General features: G+C 45.3%; 1 protein-coding gene across 1 annotated transcript; it reads right to left on the bottom strand.

The window, feature by feature from the left end:
• Positions 1-988: 988 nt before the first annotated feature.
• LOC137896000 (fidgetin-like protein 1) lies at positions 989-16,849 on the bottom strand. Its single transcript, XM_068741528.1, has 4 exons — positions 15,028-16,849; positions 2,594-2,800; positions 1,620-1,867; positions 989-1,378 (listed from the first exon to the last, which is right to left on the bottom strand). The coding sequence occupies exons 1-4, from the start codon at positions 16,847-16,849 to the stop codon at positions 989-991; spliced, it is 2,667 nt and encodes an 888-aa protein (XP_068597629.1).
• Positions 16,850-18,239: the final 1,390 nt, after the last annotated feature.

The following is an 18,239-nucleotide window of genomic DNA, read 5'->3' as shown; positions in this document are numbered from 1 at the left end:
AAACTTCAAGGAAAAACTCTCCTCCTTTCATAAACAAGTTCTATTGGATTGGTCCCGAATATATAAGCACAATTTTCTCCCCATAAATATATGATATGGAATAACTGGGACATACTGTTCAAAAATAATTATACTTTTCTAATTGGGTTGAGAAACAGATGAGACTTATAATTCAACTTTTTAATTGTAACAGACAATTCATGTCATATTCAGATTATTTAAACACCTACTCAAGCATGCGCCGCTGTCTGTACATATCATCATCATCATCATCATCACCATCATCATCATCACCCAACTGGTCATTGATAATATGGCCAGACCATTTTCCTCAAAGCCACCATGCAGTTCAGACAAACCCTCAAAAGCATGTTCTGTGTCCAGAAGCTTCAAATTGCATTCAAGGTCCGGCATACATGAAATGATTCACCAGGATGTCACCAAGAATACATCCAGTGCTACTGATGTGTAGGAATTAAAGGAAGGACTGTTTAGGTTCTGGTGTGGGTGTAAAGCTGCCACTACGCTGGAGTGCCGGCTAGAGCACTACTTGGGCCAGGATGAGCGGTCCGATGGGGTGGAGACAATGAGGAGACAGAGCTTGAAGTATAATGTTTGTATTGAATATTAGGAGAGGCAGAGGGTGGACAGATTAACATGAGTTGAGTTTGGGTGCAGAATGGGTGTGTGTGTCGGTGTCTGTTCGTGTGTGTTTGTGTGTTTGTGTGTGTGGTCTTTTGTCATAAACGCACACGTTTTGGGAATAACACACAATCAGCAGGTAGGATTAACAGGAAAAGTAATGCTGCTCGTTCGTCCCTGAGCCCTCGTGTGGTCACGCGAGGAACTACAACAAACAGCTTGAGTCAACATTGAGCTGAATACGAGAACTGAGGGGCCTTTTTTCCAGTCGCCCCCAAATGGATGAAACACATTTGCTCACAACAAAAGGCCACTACAAACAAATTAAGGCTACTGTCCTTTGTCCTCACCCGGGATGGTCCGGGAGGTCTCGTCTGGACAGGGCGTCGGGCTTAGTGTTCTTTGACCCTGGGCGATATGACATGCAGAAACGAGTACAGAACAGTGCCCACCTGGGTTGTGGAGAGTTCAGTCTCTGAGCAGAACGGATGTACTCCAGGTTATTATGGTCTGTCCAGACGAGAAAAGGCTTCTCGGTTCCCTCCAGCCAATGCCACCACTCCTCCAGGGCCAGTTTCACTGCCAGCAACTCCCGGTTACCAATGTCGTAGTTTCTCTCTGCTGGAAGGGGTTCTCGTGAGAAGAACGCACAAGGGTGGACCTTGTTGTCTGTGGGGAAGCGTTGGGACAGGACAGCCCCCAACCCGGAGTCCGAGGCATCCTCCTCAACAATAAACTGAAGAGAGGGGTCAGGACAGATCAGAACAGGTGCGGATGTAAAACAATGCTTCAACTTACTGAAAGCCTGTTCGGCGGTAGGAGTCCACTGGAGACGGCTCTTCAGTGAGGTGGGGGTGGTGAGGGGAGCGGCCAGCAAGCTGTAATTTCATATGAACCGACGATAGACGTTAGCAAACCAGGAAACATTGGAGTTACTTCCGTGAAGAGGGTGCTGGCCACTCAGTCACCGCTCGGACCTTATCTGGATCCATCCTGATCCCCTCAGGGTCTACCACGAAACCCAGGAAGGCCACTTCACGGACGTGGAATTCATACTTCTCTGCTTTGACGAATAGCCGGATTTCCAGTAGCCTCCGGAGGACTCTGCTGACATGAGTGATGTGTTCCTGCTCAGACTTGGAGAAAATCAGGATATCATCGAGGTAAACATAAACATAGTGGTTGAGCATGTCCCGGAACACGTCATTCACCAAGGCTTGGAACACTGCAGGGGCATTAGAGAACCCAAAAGGCATAGCCAGATGCTCGTAGTGGTCGCTGGGTGTATTGAATGCGGTCTTCCATTCAGCACCCTCCCTTATGTGAATGAGATGGTCGGCGTTTCTTAGGTCATGTTTGGTGAATATGGTGGCACCTTGGAGTCTCTCAAATGCAGAAGGAATGAGCAGCAGGGGGTTTCTACTTTTAACGGTGATGTCGTTAAGTCCTCTGTAATCTATGCAGGGCCGAAGTGGTTTGTCCTTTTTTCTCCATGAAAAAGAAACCCGAACCGGCAGGGGAGGATGACGGCCTTATAATTCCTGGGGCCAACAAATCATGGATGTAATCTTCCATGGGCTTCGTTTCAGGATAAGACAATGAGTAAAGCCTCCCCCTGGGGGCAGAGCTACCTGGTTGAGGTCAATAGCACAATCATATGGCCTGTGGGGTGGGAGGGAGGTGGCCCGAGCGTTACTAAAAACTTCTCTGCAGTCCAGGTATATCTCTGGAACACCAATAATGTTTGTTTCTTTGGGGTTTCTGTGAGGAGCCGCAGTGGCAGAGGGGGCGGACTTTAAACAGGAGGCGAGACATTAAGGGCTCCATTCACAAATAGATCCGGAGTGCCAATCAATCTGGGGGTTGTGGCGGTGAAGCCACGGATATCCAATGATAAGGGGTTGGTGAGGTGCATGAACAAGAAAAAAGGCTAGCGTCTCAACATGGTTACCCGACAGAGTCACCGTGAGAGGCGTCGTCTGGTGGGTGACCCGGTGGAGGAGATGTCCATGGAGCGCCAAGGCGTGGATGGGATTGGCCAGGGGCTCGCGGTCAATCCCAAGGTCTGCCGCCACCGAGATGTCGAGAACGTTTTCGTCTGCACCAGAGTCGATTAGAGCGTTCAGCTCGTACTCGCCTCCTGCGGACCGAAGCCAGGCTGGAAGACCGGGGCAAGACGGTTTATTCCCAGATTTGGTGTGGCTTACCAGCGCCCTCTGCCCATCCAATGCGTCTTGCTCTGTCGGAGATGGAATGGAATGGAAAGCTTTTATTGTCAGTGTCGTCACAGAACAAGTGCAGTGCAACAAAGAAACGAGATCGATGAGTGAGCAGCACTTTTCAATGAAAAGCAGGAACCAGACAAGTCCGGAGAATTGTCCTTCGGGGGAGGGGGGGGGGGGCTGAATGTGTGTTCTCCTTCTGTCATCCAGCGCTCCCACGCAGCTCGCAGTTTAACGTTGAACGGTTGGAGTTCTTTGGTTAATCCACCCGGGATGATGATGATAAGCTAGTTTGCTAGTTTGCTAGTTAGTTTGCTTCACTTGGGTTTAGACAGTATCGGTGAGATCGGCGCGCACAGAGTCGCAGATCTCAGGAGACGAGTTGCTGCAGGTCTTCTTCTTGCTTCCTCCACTTCCTCCATTGATTCATTAATGGAGGAAGTGGAGGAAGGGTGCTGGAAAGACTACAAACATGACACTACAATCTGGCAGGGTTCTGTTCTCTGGGCTGATGGGTGATGCGTTGCAGCTGGTGAAGGGAGCACAGGAGTCAGGAATCAGCTGATGGCAGAGCGGAGATGTGGAGGCGGGGAAGTGGGCGTGGAGAGCGGCACAGCCGTGACAATTTCCAGGTTGACATAGATTAAAATACATGTACAATATACATTAAAATAAATAAATGTCTACACAATACAGAGAAACACGACTAATATTGTATTTATATAAAATGAAACAGAGTGGGCGAATTCATTCCTTTGGTTTTATTATGCTTTTATTTTGAAAGCAGCATCACACTTCCTTGTAGCGATTGTGTCTGATTTGACCTTCAATTCAACAGCTGGCACGACAAGTGACAAAGAATGTCAGACTGATGAGTCACGTGGATTAATATAAACATCGTGGACAATATTTCAAAGGGAAATAAAGGAGACGTCTCTTCTCTTAAATGCTTTACATATATTTGTTCCTCCACTTTAGAATTTGAAAAGTGTTTGATGACGGTTTTATTTACAATCAATAAGCAAATCAACCAAGCATCTGCAATTTACGTATCTCACTAAATCATGAGTCACTTTCACAATCCTGTACTGCATCTCTGCTGTTTTCTGTCCCCCCAAACACACAAGTGCATCATGTTTCTGTACATTTACTACAGATGAAAGCAGCAGTGAACATTCTAGCACAATGTCCTCGGTATGTCAGAGTGATTTGCTGCCTTGCATGAGTCTGATCCAAAATGTGACTTCACAAATGTGAGCTCTCAGCCAGTTAGCATGTCCTCTGTAGTGGACATTTGTCCATTACAGAGGACATGCTAACTGGCGGGCTGGGTCCCAGGAGGATGTTGCATGACAAGTCAATACAGAACAAACAAAAACACTAAATACAATAAGCTTTCCAGGGGGAGAATCTGCATGACTTCAATGCCAAGTTGAGCAGCTCTAGTCTCACACCGGCAAAAACGAAGGAAGACTTTTTGAAGCTACATGGAGATGGGGAATTGTTATTGCTAAGAAACACTGGAATGTTTAATACCATTTGTTACAACATATCTTTGTGAGCAATCCTTTGAGGATGCTGGACATAAAAACAAAGAAAAGGAACAGACTTTGCTGTGAACATGACATGAGAGCGGCACCAAGGTGAAGCCACGCATCTGAACTCTCAAAGGCAGCAGCAGAATCACTCTGATTGGCCGGTTTGTAGTTTCTAGTGAGTTCATGCACTGTGTTGGTTTTGTTCTTTGAAGAAGGTGATGTTCATGCACGGTTCATTTTGTGCACCATTAAAAAATCATATAGCTATCTCTTGAATGTGAATAAAAACATATATTTATTTCACTAAAGAAGGGTTCGGTGAATGCGCATATGGAACTGGTGGGTTCGGTACCTCCAACAAGGGTAAGAACCGCTGTTATACTACGTTGCTGAACTTACAAAGGGCAGAACAGCTTTGCTGAAAATGTTTGCTCCATTTGCAATTCACACATTTATTTTATGACTGCAAACATTCCAAAGCGTTTTGGAATGTCTGACATTATCAGTCAAATTTACCGATTTCTCTGAAATTACGAGAAGGTTATTGTGGTAAATTCCTTATTCTGACGGCGTGTTTTGTACCGGAACTGTCCACTGCTGAATTTAGTGTTTTTACATCAGGCACCTTGGGCAGCTAAGGGGTCCTTGGGGAAAGTAACGTTCCGTTCTTCCGTTCTTCACAACGGACCAGTTCGTTCTGCGTTGATGCCTGTCTGCGTTTCTGATGAAGGTACAGTGGTACCTCAGCTTACGAATTTAATCCGTTCCGGGACTAACCTCGTAACGTGAAAACTTCGTAAGTCGAGACGCATTTTGAATGTAAATGCACTAATCCGTTCCAAGCCCCGCAAAAGTATTGTAACGGTTCATGTTTTAGGAGTGTTCATTATTCCTACGCTGCAGAGAGTCCGCAAAGGCATCCAGGGAGGAGGGGTGGTGTGTGTGTGTGGGTGCCGCGGGGAGGAGGAGGGGAACGGGAGAGCTGCGGGAGCTACGCAGCTCTCCCGTTCTCCTCCTCCTCGCGGCACCCACACACACAGAGAGTTACCCGTCGTGTGCTTATTCCAGCGTCCGACGGACGCTACATTATGATATTTTTTTAAAATATTAATCTACCTGTTAGCTGTTACTTTTTGTCCTCTTTGTTTACTGGTCCTTTGCGGTGTTTTCTGCCTCGCGTTTCTTGAAAAACTGATCCGATGACGTCTGCTTTTGCCGGCTTTTGACAATCCGTCGGAAATGTGCGAGGCAGACGTCATCATAATGAGCAATAGCCCGACTTGTCAACACTTTTTCCGGGTGACACGAGGGGGACACGAATAGCGTGCTGAGATACACGCATACGCAACGGGTTGCCAGGCAGATGGCAGAGCAGCTACAAGTTTGTTTACGTTCGGTGAACTCTGGGAGCGGCGAATAGCGCTATTCGCCGCTCCCAGAGTTCACCTCGTATCCTGAAATGCTTCCGTAACAAGAGGCAATATTTTCCCATTCAGAAACTTAGTACCGTAATTCTCGGTGTACAAGCCGCTACTTTTTTCCAATATTTTGAACCTTGCGGTTTATGCAACGACGCGGCAAATTTACGTATATTTTCCCACTTTCTTTACGAGCCGTGTTTCGTTAAAGACTATTTATTTTCGTTACAAAATTAACGCCCGCCCGCCCGGAGGGAAAGCCCCGCTTGCGCGTAGCTGGGGAGATCTGCGAGAAGGGCCCGGCGCTCGTCCAGAGTCGCCGCCGCTGGACCGCCGTACCCGGTCCCCGCCGCCTGTCCGCCATCCGCTACGCGGCGTCGGACGCGCCGCGTAGCGGGGAAGGAACCCACCCCCTCGACCTCCCGGGCGTCCCCACCCCTGCCGCACCACGCTCGCGCGGACGGACGCCGGCGAAGGCGCCGCACCGCGCTCGCGCGGACGGAGGATGAGGGGCACGGGGGCAAGGGGACGGGGAAACCCCGCCAGGCGGGCGCGCGCGCCGCGCAGCCTCCGACGGGCGGAGAGGGGAGGGCGACGGGGCGACTGCTCCCCCAGCCGCGGCTCGAGCCCAGCCCCGCTTCGCACCCCAGCCCGACCGACCCAGCCCTTAGAGCCAATCCTTATCCCGAAGTTACGGATCTGATTTGCCGACTTCCCTTATTCTAACATGCCAGAGGCTGTTCACCTTGGAGACCTGCTGCGGATATCGTTACGAGCCGTGTTCCGTTAAATATCATTTGTCTCAATGCACTTGCGGCTTACGAATATGTGCGGCTTATTTTAGTACAAAATATATATTTTTTTTAATTCAGTGGGTGCGGCTTTTTCACAGGTGCGCATAATAGTTCAGCAATTACGGTAACCTGAAAATTTCGGATGTAGGGACATTCGTAAGTCGAGGTACCACTGTAGGTCGGAACGATCCGGTAACGATCGATAATTAGTTATTCAATATGCAAGTGAAGCGCCGAATTTCGCCGCTAATTTAAGATAACGTTTGTTGAAGATTATTTTTGCATAAATGTGTTCCTGAATTTTTTTTAAGAATGTACTTTTTTCTTTAATATGGATGACAAAAATGCTTTTAAATTCTGCTAAAGGGCCTAAACATTGAACGGCTCCCTTTGGGGACACTTTTCTCTCTTTCAATGCTTTAAATAAATTATTCTGAGTGAGCAGGATGGCTGGAGGGTGCTGGTTGGGAGTTCTCCGTGTGATCCTGATGTTCAGAGACTTTAATGCTAGTTAGCTCCGCTAGCATGCTAGTCATTTATTTTCTTTGCGGTTTGAATGTTTGGCGAGCTTCATGCTAATAATTTCCGCTAGCATAAATAGCTAATCGCTAGACGGGAAGCTAAGGCTCCGCTTATCTTAAAATGCTAATGCTAACGTGCGGTTTATGTTGAGATGCATTACAGCAACACAACGCAGAGGCAGAAAGACTGCCGCCGTAACATTTAGTTCATGTAGTATTTAAGTGTGTGATATATGTTGATGCGCTATGGCAGATTATCTTTAAATTATTAGTATTAATGTTACCGCAATGTACATTCTAACTGACCCTCCAGACCTGCCGTAGTTAGCTGTAAGGTCGACTGCGCATGTCGAATGTTCCATTGATCGGTGATCCCCTCGAGTTCCGCTGTTCCGTTTTGCTCCAGTGGTTTGATATAAAGTGGTTAAACGTGTGCTTCGCCTCGTTATTTGAGTACAACACAAATCAGTTCATGGTTTCTGTTCATTCTGCTCTCATTAGGAGATTTAGTCGACACAAGTTTTTGTGTCATGAACCATTGAGGCAAAATGCAAAAACAATTTCCTGCAAATATAAAGTCAACATGTAAATATTAAAGTAAAACGGGGAAACTCTGCATGAACTAATTATCTGGACCATTTACTTCCTATCTCGGCCTTTCAGGAACAAATTCTACTTTTAGGCTCTGAGATTTCTTTGTTATATTTATACAACAGATGATTACTACTTGGTGGGCTTCATCGATGCCTCTCAGGCATTTGACCATGTGAACCATCGGAAGCTGTTCCTGAAGTTGAGGGAGAGAGGTGTGCCAAACTGTCTCCTTAGAATCCTGGCTTATTGGTATGCAAATCAGACCATGCAGGTCAGGTGGGGTCATGTGGCCCCTCCTCCTTTTACTGTGGGGAACGGTGTCCGCCAAGGTGGGCTTCTTTCACCTGGACTCTTTAACCTTTATAAGAACGATCTTTCTGTGCAACTCAACAGCAGTAATACTGGATGTATTCTTGGTGACACCTCGATCAATCACTTCATGTATGCTGATGACCTGGCCATATTGTCACCGAGCAGTGCTGGCTTCCAGCAGCTCCTGGACATATGCACTGGCTATGGTATCAGGTTTGATGTAGAATATAATGCCAAGAAGAGTGCCGTCATGGTTTGCAGAACCAGAGAGGATAAGGGTTTGGACTTCCCAAGATTTTATCTGTCAGGGCAAGTGCTGTCTGTCTGCAGCAGAACTAAATATCTGGGACACATCATCAACGACCAGCTGGGAGATGATGATGACATCATCAATGACCAGCTGGGAGATGATGATGACATGTATAGACAGCGGCGGATGCTGTATGCGCAGGCTAACATGCTAAAGAAGAAATTTAGTTTTTGCTCTGAAGCGGTCAAAGTCACCCTCTTCAGGGCCTTTTGTACGCCGCTCTATACTGCCCCCTTGTGGATCAAGTACAAACAGGCCAGCATGCAGAAGTTAAAGGTTGCATCCAATGACTGCATGCGGATACTTCTCAGGAAGCCAAGATGGTCCAGCGCCAGTGAGATGTTCTGTGGTGTCGGGTTAACACCCTTCATGCTCAGCTGAGGCACCTGTTATACAGGTGTATATGTCGTCTGAATGATTCAGGGAATGACATCATCAGAACACTGACTCAGCCAAGCCTAAGTGCTGTGAAGTTTAACTCAGGTATTTGGTGTCATTGGTACCTGATGTTATTATAGGATTACTGTGTTTACTATGTAAACGTTGTAAATGTTGTAATTGTTATGTGTGCTTTTTAATTGGACCATTGTGTCTGCAGATAAAGATTTGATTTGATTGATTGACCCTCCAGACCTGCCGTAGTTAGCTGTAAGGTCGACTGCGCATGTCGAATGTTCCATTGATCGGTGATCCCCTCGAGTTCCGCTGTTCCGTTTTGCTCCAGTGGTTTGATATAAAGTGGTTAAACGTGTGCTTCGCCTCGTTATTTGAGTACAACACAAATCAGTTCATGGTTTCTGTTCATTCTGCTCTCATTAGGAGATTTAGTCGACACAAGTTTTTGTGTCATGAACCATTGAGGCAAAATGCAAAAACAATTTCCTACAAATATAAAGTCAACATGTAAATATTAAAGTAAAACGGGGAAACTCTGCATGAACTAATTATCTGGACCATTTACTTCCTATCTCGGCCTTTCAGGAACAAATTCTACTTTTAGGCTCTGAGATTTCTTTGTTATATTTATACAACAGATGATTACTAAAGTAATCATCAATATAATAGGTTTAAAAGACAGTGATGATTTCAGCGGTTTATGTGTTTCGTATTTTCCGGTTATATTGCATACAATATATTGCATATATTGTTTACAGAAGTTTTAATCCGCATGTAGCGAGGACGTCCCGTCGATAAAAAGAAAAATATATATTTCGAAAGCCGTAACCGGAAGTTGCATCTAACTTCACATCAATGTATTTGTAGTTACCTGCTATGTCCACAAGAGGGCATCGCGGTTACAGAACACCCTTGACACGTGTATATATTAATTTCCGGTGTCCCACAAAATAAAAGCATCGAGATAAATGGTAGTATAATTCAATTTCACGAGTAAAGTGCCAGAAAATAATAATGTTGAGTTTTAATTGTTCAGAATCCTATATTCTGATAGGATTAGAATATAGGATTAGAATATAGAATCCTATATTCTGATAGTTGTAGTTTCTAGAGGAATAAAGGGAGGCGATTCTCCATTTCTATTGATTTTAAATTAACGGTACAATCAGCTGTAGCAGAAGATAACAGGAAATCACTTTGTTTCGTCTGCAGGTATTTCAGCTGAACAGGATGCCTTTTTAAAAAGCGACCAACGATTGCCTGTAAAGAAACGAGTGAACAAAACTGAGTGAAGACCGATCATCAGCGAAGACTGCGAGATATCAACTGGAGACCCGGAATGAAATCACACAGAATAAGTATGTATGTTTGTCCTCGCATGTTTGTTTCATCACAGCAGCGTCCAATTCCTTCAATCTGTCCTCCAGATTGTCCACAGCAACATGTCTGTAAGGAGGAGGAGGAGGAGGTTCCTGCTGATCAGCAGCTCTGGAAGGAGGAGATGAACTCCAGTGTGGACAAAGAGGAGCCAGAGCCTCCACGTGTGAAAGAGGAGCAGGAAGAAATCCCCACCAGTCAGGAGAGAGAGCGGCTTGGACTGAAGCAGGAGACTGGAACCTTCATGTTGAGTCCTACTTGTGGAGAAAAAGACCACAGCAAAGATCAGACTCTGTTCCTGAAAGCTGATGAAGATGCAGCATCAGAAGAGTCTGGAGTTCTCATGCCAGTTATTAGCTCTGTGGTAGGAGCAGCAGACATTGACCAGCTGCTGTTCTCTAACAGCTGTCATGCATCTGGAAGCCATGATAAGAGAAAGGAAACAGGTGAAGAGGATGTTGAATGTGATCCCACACTTCAACCCCACAGCAGAAAGACCAGGAAAGGGAGACCATATGTTTGCACAACATGTAGCAAAGCTTTCACAAGAAAGTCAGCCTGTATAGAACACATGAGAACCCACACAGGTGAGAAGCCTTATAGTTGTGAAGCATGTGGGAAACATTTCAGACGGAGTGATGCATTGACAGTCCACATGAGAACCCACACAGGTGAGAAGCCTTATAATTGTAAAACATGTGGGAAACATTTCAGACAAAGTGGTGAATTGACACGCCACATGAGAACCCACACAGGTGAGAAGCCTTATAATTGTAAAACATGTGGGAAACATTTTAGACAAAGTGGTAAATTGACAGTCCACATGAGGACCCACACAGGTGAGAAGCCTTAAATTAGAGCAATGTGGGAAACATTACAGAAGATCAGCCCACACTTGTTTTTTTTTGTTACGAATTTCACAATAAGAATTCTTTTTTTTAATCAATTTCTTTCTTTAATATGGAAGCGAAAAATGCTTTGAAATTCTGCTGAAGGATCTAAAAATTGAACCGCTTCCTTTGGGGACACTTTTCTCTCTTTCAATGCTTTTAAAGAAAATATTGGTTTTTCATTCATTTCCAATTTATTCTGTTACTCTGAATCCATTGTGCTGCTTTTATTTGTTCCCTAATTTATCTTTTGAGCATGTAAGTTTGTATTTGTTGAAAATGTAAATAGTTTGTAATAAACACTGTTGAAAATTTAGTATTACCGACTTCCAATAAAACGGGAACACATCTGTACTTCTATAACGGACAGCGAGATGACGATGGCGCCATTTTGGATAGAAATATATACTTGGAGCGAAGAACATTTAAGCCTATAAGGATATTGATTGTGTGCTTTTTAATTTGCGACGGAAGAACAGAACACATTACCGGTACATTAGAAACAATTTCATGATAAATGACTGAAAATCGTGGATTGAATGTTTTAGATTTCACTAATCTTAACAATACTTTTAAAATGAACTGGGCCAAACATTTAAAAAAAAAACATCTCCATGTGGAACTTTATTCCCAACAATATTTTTTCTCGGTTTGGTAGTTTGGATTTTATATTAGGCTGCAACTACAATGTAGACAAACTCCAAGGAAAAACTCTCCTTTCATAAACACGATTTATTGACTTGGTCCAGAATATATAAGCACAATTTGCTCCCCATAAATATATGATATGGAATAATCGGGACATACTTTACAAAAATAATCATACTTTTCTAATTGGGTTGAGAAACGGATGAGAATTATAATTCAACTTTTTAATTGTAATAGACAATTTTGTTCCTCTCCCCAATTCTGTAGTAACAGTAGTAGGAAAAATCTGTTTTACTCATTCTAAAAATAGCAATAGGAATATACGCTCTTTATTTCAAAAAGAAGGTATAATCTGTTCCACACGTCGTTTCATACTGGAATTCTTTTGTAAATTATATTTATTGCAAGAAAGTATGGACAATGCCCAGTAAGTTTTTTTGACAAATACGGTGAAAGACAGTGACGTGCGGTCAGGGGAGGCAAGTGAGGCACAGCCTCACCTCTCATCATATAAAAATCATATAAAAATCATGTATTTGTATTATTAAAAATAATATAAAAATCATATAATATATAATATAACATCAGTGATATTATATTATATATTTTATGATTGTTTTATTTTTAATAATACAATTAGTGCGTCACGTATTCTTGTGCTCAGCGGCATTAAAACACTGCAGTATAGAGCGGAGTACAATCAGCTCCGAAGAGGGTGACCTTAACCTCTTCAGAGCAGAAACTACATTTCCTCCTCAGCATGTTGGCCTGCGCATGCAGCACGCACCGCTGTCTGTACATATCATCATCATCATCATCATCATCATCATCATCATCATCATCACCATCACCATCATCATCATCATCATCACCATCATAATCTTCATCACCATCATCATCATCATCATCATCATCATCATCACTCGCTTTCTTTGGACCCATCACTTGTAAAACTCACAGAAACAGCCAGAATCAGGTCAACAATGGAAACGCAACACGGGAGACGATCAGGAGACGAGAACCGAAGCTGGAGAACGCCTGAACTGAACGATAGCGCCACCATCTGGAAGCTGCTCGTATCTCAAATTTATGCTCGTGTCTCAAAGCAAACATTTTGGTCCCGGGTTTGCTCGGGTCTCGTAACACTCGTCAAAGCACTCGTATGTCGAGGTATTACTGTATACATATAGGACAGACAGATAGACACATCTGTGTACTTGTACCAAATCTGACCAGTGCTGCCGAGCTCCGGTCTTACACCATACGGCGCCGTCCTCAGCCCGTACTCTGTGGATCTGGCCTCCACCAAAAAGAATTCTGTGCATCTGTCCAGGTCCAGCTGTGAGGAGTCCCTCTATCCAGAGGTGGGGGGGGTCATGTGACTACGTTCAACGCTGGCTCAACGTTTCAGCAGCGTGGCCAACCTTACAACTAAAATATTTATCAGCAACTTGACAAAAAGATGAAAAATAGATGAGAGCTTGTCGTGGTCATCCAGATTTTAAAGGATAGTTTCATGAAACTTACATGACTTCTTGGATATGTTTAAATTCTATGCATGATTGTCTATACTCTTAATTGTCAGTGTACGTGTGAAGCACTCAATGAAAAACTATAAATAAATCCTAAATGTTAACCTTCTTTGGTGACGTCTCGATCCGATCACGTGATCGGAACCGGCCGGTTTCTCCCGATCAGGACTCAGATGCTTGGATAGCGGCCCAGAGCGAGCCATCTCTCCTCCAACAGAAACGCAGCGTGCGGAATGACGTCACTTCCTGTGACACTATTGGTTGAATGTCGCCAATCGGGTCAAAACACGGAAGCAGCTTGAAGCGAGTCGCGCGAGTGTGTCTGCGATGAGGAAGTATTGAGAAGTGGATGAGAAAAACATTGCTATTGAGCTGCTGCTCATTTTATTTTAAATAATCATATTTAATATGTTCTGTTGCACTATCCAAGTCCAAAGTGAAAAAAGTATTTTATTTATTACTTGAATGTTCAAGCTGCACCACAGAAGTGCTCTGTTTCAGAGTTAAATGTTGAAATAAGATGAATAGAATATAAAATAAGGGACATCCTGGATCCGTTTCTTCACTCGTCTTAATTTATAAGATTATAGAAGTATCGGATCGAGACTCGGTATCGGTTCAAAATCAAATGACTCGGACTCGGCTACTCTTTGAAGAGGAACAGTCATTATGTCCAAATGGGATTTACTTGCATTTCAAAAGGGGATTGGTGCAAGTCACACGCTCACAGAAAATATGCATCTATTGAAATATCAAAAGTGCAGCCAGAAAATTAAGAAACGCCAGAAGATTTCTCGTTCTACCGTGGATCGATCCGATTTAAGTTCAATCTCTCAGACTTTTTACAAATCAATGCAATCAGGTCCAATATCAAGTTACTCTGGCTAGATGAGCTTTCATTTATTTTCCTTTTCTTGAAGAAAACACTCACTCTTGTCTTTTGCCGCCGAGCCAAATCCGGGTCACATGTTGATGCCGGCCCGTATCCTGGCAGACATCGGGCGGGAGGAGGGGTACGCCCTGAACAAGTCATCCATTTATTGCAGGGGTCGGCTAGATGAGCTTGAACCTGGCTAAACGGAACTGCTAAACACAAGCAAATGTTTATGTTATGAGGAAAAGACATAAACTTCTCGATTGTGACATAGTTGGAAAGATATTTGTGAGTTAATACTAAATACACAAAATACACTTTCAAAAAAAAACGTTCTAAAAACATATTTATTGAAATCAAAGACATCATGGTGCCATCTGGAATACAGTTCATGAACACAACCTCGTGTCCAGTTCCAACATCAAATCACAAAGCAAAATGAAGAACGAAACAGAACAGTGGCCATTACAAACATTTCGCTAAATATTTCAACACTTATTTCAAAGTGTTAGTAATAAATTGCATATTTAAGAGCCAGACTTCAGTTATATGTGCAAAGTATGATTTTGTAATTAACAAATTGCAAAGCGACCTCTGCCTGAAGGAAGTCTGCCACCCCGAAGATGACTGTAAATAAGGATAACGAGAACGCAGCTCTCCTGGCGGCCTAAATGTGTCCACGAGCGGTTTGGAAGGTGCAAGAAGGAATCTGTAAAGGACAATCTGGTCTGTGCATCGGAGCCAACCAAACCAGATTCCTCCTCCTGCTGGTGGGACGGGTGTAGTCGGGTGAAATGGGATCTGTTCTGCTGTAAGTTCTGACATCAAACGATGTGCATAGTGTACAATAAATACCTCACATCTGTAGATTTCTCGAGACCCTGGAATCTTAATCTCACCCCAGGTCAAACTGAGAGGCCCAACGTAATGTGGAAGGCGGGGCACGGTTTAAGATCCACATCCAAAAGTCTTATTCCATTCTTCATAGAGCTCCAAGTCTTTTGACGACACACTCGGGCGCACAGTCTTCAGGGCCTCCTGAAAGTCCTTGTACAGGATTGGTCGCACCTGATCAGCAGTAATATTGGAGATGTCACCGAGCTGGATACTACGGATCGGTCCCAGCGCTGCCTCTTTACACAGCTGGGTCATGTCAGCCCCCGAGAACCCCTCAGTGGCTGCTACCACACTGCCCAGCTCTTGGTCGCTCAGTCGGTTTTTCACTTGGGCCATGAGACTCGTCACGATGTGCGATCTGGCAGCCGCCTCGGGGAGGGGAATATACAGCCTCTTGGCCAGGCGCCTCCGGGCAGCCTCATCAATTTCTTGGGGCCTGTTGGTCGCACCCACCACCAGGATGCGATCCTCAGCGGCTGTGGCCGCCCCATCCAGCTGGACCAAGAACTCCGTCTTTATCCTACGAGACGAGTCATGCTCCCCATCCGTCCTCTGGGACAGCAGCGAGTCGATTTCGTCGATGAAGATGACAGCAGGCTGGTGGCAGCGGGCGATGGCAAAGAGGGCCCGGACCATTTTCTCCCCTTCACCCACCCACTTGGATGTGAGCGATGAAGCACTGATGCTGAAGAAGGTGGCCCCTGACTGACAGGCGATGCATTTTCCTATCAGAGTTTTCCCAGTCCCTGGCGGTCCAAAGAGCAGGATGCCTTTGGGAGGCCCACGGAGACCAGTAAATATGTCAGGCCGCAGCATCGGCCAAACCACAATCTCCTTTATGGTGCTTTTGGCAAACTCCAGACCAGCTATGTCGTCCCAGGCAACGGGAGTCCCGTGGTCCATTATCTCATTCATGATCAGGTCAATTATCTTTGGCTCAATGTTTTTAAGGCGCTCATCAGGGGTCGGACATACCAGATCAGAGCCTCGACTCGTCTCGACGTCTTCCTCTCCCTGTCGTGGAATTGGTGACACAAATTTTGAAAATGCACCTCGAGGCCTGTTGGCACCGAGAGATCTCTTCAGGGTTGCTCCCGCACAAGTGCCCTGAGGCTTCTGGGTATTTTGGGGGTGTTTTCTCTGTTTATCAACAATAAACTGCTCACGAGCGGTTCTGAAGTGCGCTCCAGCTGGCGAGTCAGCACCTGCTTGAATTCGGCGCTGCCCCTTCCCACCATTCCCACCATCCGGGCTGAAGACATTCTTCCGCTTTGATGGGTTCGAGGTGGAGGAGGAGGACTGGTAATTGTGCACGGCCCCTGCTTGGCCGTCGTTTCCCTGTGAAAGGACGGCGTGAGGATGATGAAATGCAGACTGAGGTCGAGAGCATCTGGCGTTCACCTCAGCGTTTACTTGTGGTGGTCCTAAAGAGTTCAGCGACACAGCTGCTGACCCGCCGCCGGCACAGGGAGTCGGCCCGACGGATATGTTGCTATCGCCTGGTTCCACCAGGGGGCGCCCTCCACCCGTTCCTTCCTGAATCATCTTCTGAATGCAGGGCAAATCCAGCACATTCTCCATGGTCAGGGATGCCTCCCATTTGTGGCTGTAGTTCCTCTGACTGCGCACCAGGTGCAAGGCACTCTCTGCATGGTTGTTGAGGCCTGTGCGGAGGTCATCCAGGTCCAGCACTGCGGCGTAGCGCTCAGAGTAGGTCCTGAAGAGGCCCGTCATGCCGGCCTGCGAGAGCTGGCAGTTTGCCCATGCATATTGAATGGAGAGGAGGTGGGACTGGTTAACATTGGCCATCTGCTCAGGTGTGCAGTTACCAGAAGAAACATCAAAGGACCTCCGTTGCCAGTCGTCCAGGTGTGTGCTACTCATACCTGGCCTCCTGCCTGGTGAAGGAGAGGGGACACATGTCATCAAAGATACACGATATCCGCTAGCACTCGTTACACATTAGCCATAAACTGAGGAGCATTCACCTTTGTCGTAATGAGCATGTTACAGGGATTGGATGATTTGAAACCAAAGGAATAGAAAAAAGAAAATTAACTAAATCAAAGCAACTCGAGGCGGAGGTGCAAATATTTCGTCAACAGAATGCATCGATCTTCTTAAACACTGGACGCCACTAATTAGCATTTGAAGGCTCAGATGGAAAAACGCGTAATTCATTTTGAATAGAACGCTTTGTCTATGCCCCGGCGTAAATACCCACAGCCCAGACGCCGAGAGCTAAAATACAAAATAGACCAAGAAACACCAACGAAAAACTCGCGTTTGTTTTCATCGCAGTTTTTTTAAAGTTAAGAATTTGATCTGATACTTTGACTTTCTCTGCACAAAATTATTGGTTCTCTCCAACTGTAAAATTATATATTTGTTTAACTGTCGCCTCACAGCGAGGAGGTCCCGGGTTCGAATCCCATCTGTGCGCCGTTTGTATGTTCTCCACGCGTGGGTTTCCACGATGTCTGCTGTGTGAGTGTGTGAGTGTGTGAGTGGGTGAATGGGTGAATGGGTGAATGGGTGAGTGTGTGAGTGCCCCCCCCCCCCCCCCCCTTTGTCTGTGTGGCCCTGCCGATGCATTCGGGCTGCAGCCGCTGGCGTGACGATGAATGAATGTTAGTGAAACAGATTCAAATCTATTAATCAGATTAACTCTTTCCATCTGGGACAGCTTTCACTCGATTCACGACGGCAGCAAACATCATGGAGCCTCCACAACATCGACTCACATTCACAATAGTACACAGTAGATACAATAGTACACAATAGTACACAGAGAATACATGCTAGGAGCTAAAGACAACAACTGCAGCACAGAGCTGAAGTTAAAGGACGTCACTTACTATTAATATCTTCATAAAGCTGAACGACAATAACAAACGCTTCTTCTTCTTCTTCTTCTTCTTCTTCTTCTTCTTCGTCTTCTTCTTCTTCTTCTTCTTCTTCTTCTTCTTCTTCTTCTTCTTCTTCTTCTTCGTGGTTTATTGGCGGCTGGCCACCACCTTCACGAAGGACATTACTGCCACCTTCTGAACCGGAGATGAATCAGGCTCCTATTTTCCACGCGTGGAGCTGCGCTCCCTCTTCCTAATATATTTGTGTTTATGAAAAAATAAAATAATAACCTTGAATACTGTAGCATCCAGTCGATTTAGAAAGGCCAGAACTGATGGTTAAATGGTTTTTGTGGTGCATTTACCCCTATGAACTGTTAAGTTGGTACAGTCCAACCAGCGCTGGATCTCGCGTTCTCCCTGAT

Source organism: Brachionichthys hirsutus, chromosome 7 (assembly GCF_040956055.1).
Source record: "Brachionichthys hirsutus isolate HB-005 chromosome 7, CSIRO-AGI_Bhir_v1, whole genome shotgun sequence".
NCBI classification, from domain to species: domain Eukaryota; kingdom Metazoa; phylum Chordata; class Actinopteri; order Lophiiformes; family Brachionichthyidae; genus Brachionichthys; species Brachionichthys hirsutus.
The sequence above is the reverse complement of the archived record's forward strand: the minus strand, read 5'-3'. Positions and strand labels throughout refer to the sequence as shown.